The 12,657-nt window shown below is 37.5% G+C and overlaps 1 protein-coding gene across 1 annotated transcript; it reads right to left on the bottom strand.

Annotated features, from left to right (window-relative positions):
- Positions 1 to 699: 699 nt before the first annotated feature.
- Positions 700 to 11,332, bottom strand: LOC107782719 (uncharacterized). Its single transcript, XM_016603649.2, has 2 exons — positions 11,204 to 11,332; positions 700 to 2,150 (listed from the first exon to the last, which is right to left on the bottom strand). Exon 2 carries the CDS (start codon positions 2,130 to 2,132, stop codon positions 1,110 to 1,112), a length of 1,023 nt encoding a protein of 340 aa, XP_016459135.2. The 5' UTR covers positions 2,133 to 2,150; positions 11,204 to 11,332; the 3' UTR covers positions 700 to 1,109.
- Positions 11,333 to 12,657: the final 1,325 nt, after the last annotated feature.

The following is a 12,657-nucleotide window of genomic DNA, read 5'->3' on the forward strand; positions in this document are numbered from 1 at the left end:
AGACTTCATTAGTTTGAAGTGCAAAACTTGCACTTATGTACTTAAGACTTAATTGGTCTAAAGTATAGCTATCTTTTTGCATGCATTTAAGAATTTTTAGTATGAAGTGCAAATTGCCCAGAAAAAATTTATTCTTCGCATTTCAACAATCCAACACACTATTCAAGACCCAAATCTACTCCAAATGAGCTCAAATTTAAACATAATTTTTAAATATCATAAAGAACAAATCTCAATCATTAATTTGTCAAAACAACAACAAATCTAACAAAGAGAATGCAATGCACAATTAACGTTTGATAACAACAATCTCCAAATGATGCATACTTAGTCGCTAGTTGTAGTATTAATCAAGAGTAACGCAAAGGGAAATTAACGTTTGATAACATCAGTTATAACTCTGGAGCAATGCACAATTCCTTTTAATTGCATATAAATGTTATCTATCGCGCAGGAACACCAATTTACCATGTTGGTCAAAAACTGTCATTCATGATCAAAGAGGACTATGATCTTGTATTGCCGTGAAGATCAAATTTCCTTACCTAAATAGAAGATTTATTTACTAACTTGAAAGAATTGAAAGAAACTTTTCTGATGAATGGTTTCTCTACCTGCTCTAATAGCCTTTCTCCAACCGCATCCTTGACAACTTCTTAAACCAAAGTAAACAACAAAAGAATAAACAAAAAGTATGAATTCAAACTGTTAACTTCAGCTTCTCCATTTTGCTTCTTTCAAAGTCGACAGTAAAACCAATAAATGTCAGATGTTCACTGATCGCCACAATCTTCTGCAACTAAACAAATGTAATTTTTTTTTTTTTTTATACCTAAATAAAGCAGTGTCTTGAATCCCCGAAACTTACAATCTCACATCTAGAACTTCTTCTTGTCTACAAGGCAAAACATCCAGCATAGTTTTACAATAACATCTCTATCAGGTAATCAAAATTAAGCAAGCATATCACTGTTTTGCAGTTTCAAAGTTCCACCCATAGGCAACAGAAGGTCACATATTTTAACTACAACTTGATGAATCCACACCTAGTTCCCAAATCTGCTGGTAGGAATATATAGCTGAAGGTCAGAAAAGGTAGTACCTACTATTCAAATCTCACCAAGATAGATCTGTTTATCACTACTGCAAGATCCCACAATTGGTTCATTAGGATGAAAAACACATTCATTAACAGATCCGGTGTGTCCAGGGAGCTTATACAGAATGCGCCTAGATGTCGTATCCCAGATATAAACCATGCGATCAGAACTCCCAGCTGTTACCTTACTTCCATCAGATGACCAGCTACATTTCAGCAGGTTCTTTTCAAAATTGTGTTGGTGGCCTTCCAAGATCTTAACACAGCGATTTTGGGGGGCATACGGACGCATGTCCCATATGCGAAGTGTGCAGTCCATGGCATTAGTAAGAAGATAAGACCCATCAGGACTCAGCTGCATACCAGTTATAGTATCCTGATGGCCCTGAAGGGTCATAGTTACTTCACACCTTCGCAGATCCCACACTTTCACATCATTGTCAATACCACCCGAGTAGATTTTATCGGAGGCATCAGAGAAACTGACGGCAGTAATTTGAAATTTGTCTGGAAATGTTTGTATGGCTCCTCTTTGGCGCATATCCCAAAGTTTAGCAGTGCCATCATCAGATCCACTGACAATAAGTGGAGGGCCCCTCCGAGCTGGGCAGCATGAATTCACAAATGAGGAATGTTCAGCCATTTTTTTAATCTGTTTGCCTGTTTCTACATCCCACGCCCTAACAGTCTTATCGGGGCTGGCTGATACTATTGTTGATCCATCAGTAGTCCATTGAACATCAAGAACTGCATTTTTGTGCCCTTTCAAGACCATAAAATTCTTGCAATCGCCGTGTACATCCCAAAGAAAGATTTCTTTATCATGTGAACCAGATGCAATGGTTGTTCCTGCTGGATTGAACTTCATGGTATACACAGCACTTTGATGTCCGGCAAGCAACATAATTGGTGACTCCAAGCTTGATGTCCGTGGTTTTCCATTTGGTCCAAGCCCTTGAGGAAAGCTAGGAGGCACAGCAGACAACTCAATCGGCCTTGGTCCAATAACTGACAAAGCACTTTCAGTTTGCATTTTGGCCTTCGCTTGCACCTGATAAGTTTCTAGAAAATTCAGCTAACCAATGCAAGAAACATAATAGAAACATAAGTTACAGATACAGAAGTATAAAGTTATTATCGAGCTCCTTGCCCAGACAATTTGATTATCTGTTTGAGCGTACACACGCGCACACACACAGCCGTGCGAGGGAAACAAACACACACACACACATACATACATATCCCAAACAATACATTGAAGGATGTAGGTTAGCATTGTAGCCACATTTCAATTCTCCAAGATACCCCAGACAATACATGCCAACACATTAAAGATGAGGGAGTTTTTTTCTTTAACCCAAATTCCCCAATTTTACACCTGCATTTTGCTCCCAGCAACATTTATCTCCAACCTCTCTCTACAACACTTCAGGCAAGCAACAGGGAGCAAAATCTCCAATGTCCATCATTTCTCAAATTCTACTAAGTCTTTAGTGCCTCTATTTTATATTCAGATTATGGTGTACATAATACTTTTTGCTTTCTGATTATGATGTCCGACAATTGCTCTGTTTGATTATTTCACATAGATTTCAAACATCTCTTCTTCCCCATTTGCTTAATATTTCTCTTCAAGTATTGAACAAATGCAGTATCAAATAAAATAAATCCAAATCTTTATGGTTCTTTATTTTGTCATTTTTTTTTATTTTTTACCAAACCCAGCAAAACTCACTTTGTCAAGAATAGAAAGAGCAAATGTGAAGGCTGTCCGAGAAGAAATTTGGGACTGGGCTCGCTGGAGTTTAATCAGAATGGGAGAGAAACACAACGGAACTACGGAAGGAGAGGAAATTTAGGGATTTGGATGAAAGACAAAGAATGCCCTAAACTTTAATGTGCTGACATGAATTGTTGGGGGTATTTGGAGAATTAAAATCTGAGTACAATACTGTTCACTTTTTGATTCATTAAAATACCCTCTGTCACTTATTTAATCCGTAAATAAATCTTGGAGTTTTTTGTCTTTTAATACTAATCAGAAAAATGCAGTTCATCATCTCCCTCACATTTGTTCTCTTTTGCCTGTATAATTGCAGCCCTTTTTCCCCTTGCACAGCTTGAAAGCAACTAAACGCCCCAAGATATTCTTCAAGAATGAGATTTAAATCAAACCCAAGCTGAATAGAATTTATGAATAATCTGTGTTTGGGTATTTTTTGTTCTTCGCAGGAAAAGAGCATAAGAGAAAGGCAACTCGGAATAGTGAGACCTCAAATTCAGCCCTCACTACTTCAAAACACTCTGTACTCTCAAATGAATTAAACCCAAAAAGCAGAATTAAAATTGTGACAAGCGGTAGTGTGTTCGATAGTCGTCAAATTTGTCCTTGCTACCCCATCAATACGTACTGAGCTAATGAATACAGGAAGCCAACAAGCGGGGATTGTTGAAGTTTGCCGAAGGTGGAGGATGACGAGAAGATTGAGGCGGACTGAAGGGTTGGGTTTGCTGTGCAGTTAATCTGGGAATAAAATGCAGATGGAGCAGGAAAAAAATCGGGGATATAGGTAAAAGACAAAAAATCCCCTAAATGCTCCTACTTTAGTGAATCGAAAATGTGGTTACAATGCTAACTTACTACAGCCACGCAGTAATAAAATGAGTACAATGATAACCTACTACTTTCATGCTACTACATGAAGGTAGTAGGTTAGCATTGCACCCATTTTTTGTCTCTCTTAAATACCCTTTTACAATACATTGCCAACACATTAGTAAAATGGGTATTTTTGTCTTCCCATCTTAAGAACTAAACCTAACTTTTCTTCTTTCTCCATCAATTTGCTTTCCATCCATCCCCGTCTCCCCTCCTTTCTTTCAGACCCATATTGAAATTCAATCACAACCGTTGAAAATTTGACCCAAAAACAAAACAACACAACGAATGATTCAAGGCCTGATGAATGATCATGATTATGGAAAAAAGACTAAAACCCATTTGGCCATACACTAATGTGGTCTTTGGGGAAGTGAAAATGTTGGTTTATGTTTAGTTAACAATGGCATGCTGAAAATGTTGGTTTATGTTTAGTCAACAATGGCATGCCAATTGGAAGAGTTGGTGGGAAGAGTTGGTGTGGATGCTAGGAGGAAGCTTCGTCCTTTGATGTCACCCATGACATCAAGAGGAGGTAGTTTGATGTCACCAATGACATCAAGAGGAGGTTTTTACCTCTATAAATAGATGCACTCCTTCACTTGTAGAAATCATCCCAAAATAATACAATACATTGTAGTGAGTACAGAGTTAAGAGAGAAATTCTCTTAAGTGTAATTGGGAAATCTCCCCTCCCTTTGTTAATATTAAAAGGGCAATTGTTCTCTGGTGGACGTAGGATTATTTTGATCCGAACCACGTTAAATCTTGTGTTCTTTCTTTTACGTTTCCGCTAACAATTGGTATCAGAGACGATAATGCTGCAGACATGTTGACCCTCTGTACTTGATCCCCGTAAAGTTTCCGTGGAGTTTTCAGGAAACAAGAACAACGAGCAGGTGGAGCTTCCGGTGGAGCTTGCCAAGGAAAAGGATCAAGAGACTCAGGTTAAAGATGAGTCAGAAGATGTAGGCGTTGAAGAACTTGTTGTCAATGAACCATACACAATTGCGAAGGGGAGGGAGAAGAGGCAGACACGAGAACCGGAACGCCTTATAAATCAAGCAAACTTGATTGCATATGCGTTCGTAGCTGCACAAGAAGAGATTAAAGATCTGGAGCCCTCCTCGTATATTGAAGCAACTTCTTGCAAGGATGCCGCACAATGACGGTTAGCCATGACTGAAGAGATGGAGTCTCTTCACAAGAATCAGACATGGGTCTTAGTGAAAAGACAAAAGGGGGAGAGAACAGTTGGATGCAAGTGGGTCTACCGAAAGAAAGAGGGAATTCCTGAAGTGGAAGATGATAGGTTCAAGGCGAGATTGGTTGCAAAAGGTTTCAGCCAAAAGGAGGGAATTGACTACAATGAGATTTTCTCTCCGGTCGTGAAGCATAGCTCAATTCGCGTGCTACTAGCATTGGTTGCACAATTTGACTTGGAGCTTCAACAGCTTGATGTCAAAACTGCTTTCTTACACGGTGATCTAGAAGAGACAATCTATATGGATCAACCTGAAGGTTTCCTAGCTGAGGGAAAAGAAGATCACGTATGCCAACTAAAGAAGTCTTTGTATGGTTTGAAGCAATCCCCTAGACAGTGGTACAAGAGGTTTGATGCATTCATGACTACACATGAATTCTCAAGGAGTGCATTTGATAGTTGTGTGTATCACAAGAAGATGTCTGGTAACTCAATGATTTATTTACTGTTGTATGTTGATGATATGCTTATTGCTGCTAACAACATTACAGAGATAAATGCTTTGAAGAAACTATTGAGTAAGGAATTTGACATGAAGGATTTAGGAGCTGCAAAGAAAATCCTTGGTATGGAGATATCAAGAGAAGACGATGTTGTACATCTTTCTCAGAAGAGGTATATTGAAAGGGTTCTCGAGAGATTCAATATGCAAACGTGCAAGCCTGTAAGTACACCATTAGCTCCTCATTTTAAACTTTCAGAGTCACAAATGCCTCAGTCCGAGGATGAGGTGGAGCATATGTCAAAGATTCCTTATGCCAGTGCAGTTGGTAGTATTATGTATGATATGGTATGCACACGTCCAGATATTGCTCAATCTGTAAGTGTGGTAAGTAGATACATGTCCAACCCAAGAAAGAGGCATTGGGAAGCTGTCAAGTGGATATTGAGATATCTCAAAGGAGCTTCTGGTGTTGGTCTTACCTTTCGAAAAAGTGGTACAGGTATTTCAATTCTCGGTTATGTGGATTCTGACTATGCAGGAGATCTTGACAGAAGAAGGTCCACAACTGGATACATCTTTACCCTCGTTGGCAGTGCCGTCAGTTGGAAGTCGACTTTGCAGTCGATTGTCGCTTTGTCTACGACAGAAGCAGAATACATGGCAGCAGCGGAGGCGGTAAAGGAAGCTATCTGGTTGAAAAGTTTAGTAGCGGAATTGAGTTTGGTTCAGCTGGAATCAACTCTTAGATGTGATAGTCAGAGTGCTATTCATCTAATGAAAAATCAGAGATTTCATGAGCGCACTAAACACATTGATGTCAGATTTCATTTTATTCGAGATGTTATTGATGAGGGAACTATCAAGGTCGTGAAGGTTATCACAGACGATAATGTTGCAGACACGTTGACCAAAATAGTCCCGCTCGCTAAGTTTGCACACTGCAAGGACTTGGCGGGGGTGTGCATCAACTGATGCAACTCCGAAGAGAACAGTTGCTAGGTGGAGGTGGTATGTTCAACAATGGTTTGATTCTTCTTGTTTCTTACAACGGGGTTGCCCAGTAAGCTTAGAAGTTTTGGCCAGAGTTGTTCACACACTCGAAACGCAAACCAAGGTGGAGATTGAAAATGTTGGTTTATGTTTAGTTAACAATGGCATGCTGAAAATGTTGGTTTATGTTTAGTCAACAATGGCATGCCAATTGAAAGAGTTGGTGGAAAGAGTTGGTGTGGATGCTAGGAGGAAGCTTCGTCCTTTGATGTCACCCATGACATCAAGAGGAGGTAGTTTGATGTCACCAATGACATCAAGAGGAGGTCTTTACCTCTATAAATAGATGCACTCCTTCACTTGTAGAAATCATCCCAAAATAATACAATACATTGTAGTGAGTAGAGAGTTAAAGAGAGAAATTCTCTTAAGTGTAATTGGAAAACCTCCCCTTCCTTTGTTAATATTAAAAGGGCAATTGTTCTCTGGTGGACGTAGGATTATTTTGATCCGAACCACGTTAAATCTTGTGTTCTTTCTTTTACGTTTCCGCTAACAGGAAGTAATCGAAGAATTTGAGAAATTGGGAAAAAGTTTTAGGACAAATTGATTTGCTTCAACTAAAAAAGAGCCAGTTGGAGTACTTGAAAATGAAGCGAAGACCGAGCATGTTGGCAGACAATGCTTAATTTGTCCAAACCCGAGATGAAGAAATGCACAGCTTCTAAATTTCAAAGCCGTAATTTTTACTCTCACTTTGTCTTTATCAATAATGAACAGAAAGAAAAATTATCCAATTACATATTATCACAAGGTTTAATTAAGATCAATCTGATTTTAATCTCTAACCCTGATTTACTATAATACTGGAAAATGAAATATGTGAGTTAGCAAATGATGATCGATTCCTTGATTCTCAAATGTGATCTTCCATTTTCAAGAAGTCAAGCCTTCTTCTGTATTAGAATTTGAAGGAGTCTAAGAGCCAAACTGTGGAGATAAAATTCAAGCTGGGAATCACAGACTAAGTTGTTCGGACTCGGGTGCGGGTATCCGATACGGGGACGGTTCCGAGTATCGGATTCGGCAAAATCTAAATTTTAAGATTCGGGAGTGCAAATCTGGATATGGATACGGGTGCGGGGATCCGGCTAAGAAAATTTAAAATAATAAAAAATAAAGCTATAAAAATATTGTAAATATTGAGACTACATGCTAGGTCTACATGAAGTACAAAATCAGAACATGACACTTTGAATTTTTGGTTTCTCCGACACACAAAGCATCAAATATGAGACAAAAATACTACAACATTGAAGGTATGCCATTTTCTATAACTGAAATCTGTTTAATTTTTGATTTTGAGAAATCAAAATCTCAATTTTTCTCCCAAATTTGTCGATGGACTCCGGTCAAAGTGTCCGAAGTCGGTTGACCGTATCCGGGACGTTTCCCGCTCCAGCACCCGTCCAAGTCTCGTATCGGGACGGGGACGGCACCAAAATTGAAGAGTCTGTGCAACTTAGATCATAGAGAAGGAATTGGAGAAATTTGAAAAGACCAAAAAACCCCTAAAAATTTGATATTTAAAGTGCTGGCAGAGGTAGTACAGAAAAACCAAAAGTGAGTACAATGCTAGCCTACTACCTTCATGTAATTTGGAGAAACCAAAATATCTTCCAATATTATTTAGAAACAAAATCAGAGGCTTTAATGTGAGAGATATTCCCATAATGCATTCGAGACTAACGGGAACAAAAAGATAAATCAATGTTTTGCAATCCATGTTGGACAAAGACCACAGGCCTACACGTTTTTCCCTTTGATCAAATACGCTAGGACAAAAGAAAAGATTCAATAATCATATTTTTTTATAACCTTGGTGTCCGGGCCAGCTAGCGTGCATCTCGACTAATTCCACACCAGCACAAGTAGTAGGTAATTCTACTCACCAAGGATTGGACAGATAGGAAGAAATCACCTGGTGTGTTTATCTCCACTGGGATTTGAACATGAAACATCATGGTTCTCCACCCACTTCATTGACCACTAGGCCACACCCTTGGGTGCAAGCTCCAACAATCAATTATATGTTTCCCTTAGGTTAAGGGGCACAAAAAGATAAAACCAAACACTTCAAAGTCGATGGTGGACAAAGACCATAGGCTTATTTCCTTTTCATCAAATAGGACGAGACCAAAGAAAGAGCCCAACAATGGATTGCATGATTCTGTTGATTGCTTTCCTCACAAATTGACTAGTGTCAATGACATTCCACAAGCATGTTAACTAAACTTTAAGAAAAGAAACATCTTATAAGGAGAACCAGAGGCTTCAATGTGAGAGATATTCCGATAATACACTTGAATTAAGGGGAACAAAAGATAAATCAATGTTTTGTAATCCATGTTGGACAAAGATCACAGAACTACACATTTTGATTAAATAGGATAGAACACAAGAAAAGGTCCAATAACCAATTACATGTTGAAATCAACAACAATCAATCACATATTTCTCGTTGGTCAATTAGAGATTCAGGGGCACAAAAAGATAAAATCAAACATTTCACAAAGACCATTGGCCTTTGCATTTCCTTTTCGTCAAATAGGACAGGACTAAAGAAATAGCCCAACAGTAGATTACATGATTCTATTGATAGTTTATGAATAAATTGACTAGTCACTAGTGTCAACAATGCTCAAAGACATTCCAAAAGCATGTGAACTAAACTTGATTAAGAAAAGAAGCATCTTATAAGGATATATGATTTGGATAAGCTACTAAACTAAATTAGTTTTCACATACTCCATCAGTAAAGAAATAAGGAATCATCAATCTAATGACTATTTTAGACAAATATTGGGTAAATTTAAAATGATTTTCATAACCTAAAAATATTATGTTATCATACCCTAGGATAATTATGTCATCATACCCTAAGATAACTATGTTATCATACCCTAGGTCCCTGGTGCTCTAGGTGTAACCTCTATGTCAGAAGTAGAATGGCCATTATATATGTACTTATGCAACACAAGTAGTTACAGCTAACTCAGTTTCTCTTATTTATTTTCTGTTTTCCTCTTTTCCCACATCTATGGAACCATTTACAGTGGGAAATCGAGGAACCAAAATGCTAGTAGACACATACTAGCAAGCAAATACCTAGATATTTCCAGATGGCAACATTGCTAAATAGATGAACAAAAGTTCTAGGTGTTCTATTAACAATGCATCACGCATCATTATCACCACTTATATCAAGCTCATTTGGAAACAGTGTGATTGTTTCCAACAGTTTATCACCCATTTAAGCATTTTTTTCACTTCAATATATTTTGCATGCTGAAGAGGAAAGATGCATAAATGGGTGAAAAACTTCAATTTTTTTCCACTTCAATATATCGGATGGAATCGTATGATTTGATGGGATTTGATGGGATTTGAACCATGCCACTCTGTTTATTTCTAAAAGTCTAAATCTTACTGGCTGTCTATTAAAATGTTTATTTTCACTAGCAACCGACCCATGATAAGGAGTGAATTCATTTGGGTATGATAATGAAAATTATGTATCAATGGAGTAAAAGGTGCCTAGAGGGGAGTAACAGCACAAACACAATGAAAAAATTGACAAAGCTACTTATTGCAATGTCTGTAAAATTAACTTATCGAGAAATTCTTTCGTAATAATAGCGCATTGACCGACACAAATCGACAAAGTAGTCTTTTTGGAGGCCAACAAACACTTTGAAGGGGCCACAACCTTTAAGTACACCAAAAATCTACTCAAGGTGCGACCAATCAATATTTGGATCAGAAGAACATACATTTTTTCCTCTTGATGAGAGACAAATGAACATACATAGTTTACCCATTATCATTAAATATCGTAATTGCAAAATCTCATCCATATAAATCCTACTGATTTTGCGCCCAAAAGATAAAAGAAGAAAGAAAAGAAGAAACATAGATTAACAAATTCTTCAGTGCCGAAGCTTCTTTTTCCCCAGATTTAAGTCCATGGGATACACTTTTACCAACTTTAGTTTCTGTAATTTCCTCATCAGTCATCACATGCTACTACCCTTTTTCTTTTAGTCTCTTAAGAGAAAGTAACTCAGCATTAAGCAAACTATCTATAAAAGATTTAGATTAAACAAAGAGCTCTAGCAAATTTAATATTTTAAAATAAAGAAATGATAATCCACCACTTCCAACACTAACACTTGGTGGACAATAGGCCCATCATCTACCTTCTCCACTTGCATACCAGCTAGCTCTAGGGTTTCAAACTTTTCATGTACACCTACCACACATCACGCACTGCACTACCTTTTTCGTTTACCAAAGCCCTGGGGCTCTAACAAAGTTAAAACATTCTAAATAACATTTGTAAAACTACCCCTCCCCTTAACAGCTTCACTAAGCTTATCATTCTATCCCTTACCACTTGACTCTTAATGAATTTTTCACATTTCACTTCTTTAAAAGTATTCTTTTCTTATGTTGTAATCTTATACAGTAGCATTTTTCTTATAAATGGAGTAATATTTATATCAATAAGCAAAAGGCAAAATGGACTAGGGCAAACGAAGTAACTAGTTAGTAGACGAGAAAGTTAGTGGTTACGGGAGATATTTTAGTACCACTAACACTAGACAAAAGGAATTAGGGTTTAAGGATTTTAGGATTTTTTGCACATGAGAAAAGAGATGAGGAAATCTAGAAAAGGGAACTTACAATGAAATCTCCGATGAGTTCGCCTGAACAAAGAGAGCCAAAGTTTGCAGCCTCCAGTATTCAGGAATGTATTCGAGGAAAAATGATCTTGGGCTTTGTCAGCCGGAAATTATTTGGGCCAAATTCTTCAATACAGACAGGTCCAAGCCAATTCATTTATCACGTGCCTCTCACATGACTGATGTGTTCACCTTTTTTTTGATGATATGAACAAATTGGTCGGGTCATTTGCATATATACCCATTTTTAGAGCCACCATTGAATTTATATCCGCATTGTGCAAAATTTTACGAAGTGTACCCACTTGGATTTGAAGTAGTTCAATTTCTTCAATGCAACTTCAGAAATTCAAATCTTAAATAGTTCAAGCTCTTCAAAGCAACTTCATATTTCGAATATGAACTTCTTTTATATTTTAATCGCAACTTCAGAAATTCAAACCTTAAGTTGTTTAATTTTTCAATACAACTTCATATTTAAAATCTGTTTCAAGCGTGTACACTTTGTAGTACAAATTGTATCACAATTTTATTCCAAAAATTTTATAAATGTAGATGGGCAGAACTCATCTTGTCAAGTCCTAACAGATCGTCATAACTTAATTATTGTAACGACTCGACCGATCGTTATGAGCACTTGCACTTAGCTCGGTAGTTTGAGGGCATGAGTAGCTCTGTATAAAGTATTATGACTTGTGTACATCTGTCGCTTTTGATTTTCGGGTGATTCGAAATTAGTTTGGAAGAATGAATTTCATGTTTGAAGCTTTAAGTTGGAAGAGTTGACCAAGTTTGACTTAAGTTGGAATGGGTTGTCGAATTTTGTGAGTTTTGTCGGATTTTGTGGTGTTGGCCCGGGTTTGACTTTTTGGTTGACTTTGGGCTTTTGATTAAAGATTTGACCTTTATCAATTAGGTTTGTTTCCTTTGGCATTATTTGATGTTTTGAATTGTTTTTGGCTAGTTTCGAACCATTCAGAAGTCGGTACGTGCGAGATGGTATTTCTAGAGTATTGTGTGGCTTGCTCGGTATTGGTTTGGCTTGTTCGAGGTAAATAATACTTCTAAACTTGGTACTGGGGGTATGAACTCCTGAATATACGTGATATGTGTTTGGTATTGAGGTGACGCATATGCTAGGTGACGGGCATGTGGGCGTGCACCATGTGAATTGTGACTCGGTTATTTTTGTGGTACTGTGTAGTTACCTAATCTTATTTGTATCAATGAAATCTCTACGTGCTAGAATAATTAAGTTGTGATCCTTGTTTAGAAACCATGTCTAGGTTATATGATTATCATGTTGGGACCCACTGAGGTTATTTCTGCTGTTGAGTTATTTGTTTACATTGCAATTACATACTTAGTCATACCCATTCATTTACATATCGTATCTCAGCCTCTGTTACCATTTATTGATACATCATATCATCATTGTTTGGGCTAATTTTTATG

The sequence above is a fragment of the Nicotiana tabacum genome, chromosome 8 (genome assembly GCF_000715075.1).
Source record: "Nicotiana tabacum cultivar K326 chromosome 8, ASM71507v2, whole genome shotgun sequence".
Lineage (NCBI taxonomy): Eukaryota > Viridiplantae > Streptophyta > Magnoliopsida > Solanales > Solanaceae > Nicotiana > Nicotiana tabacum.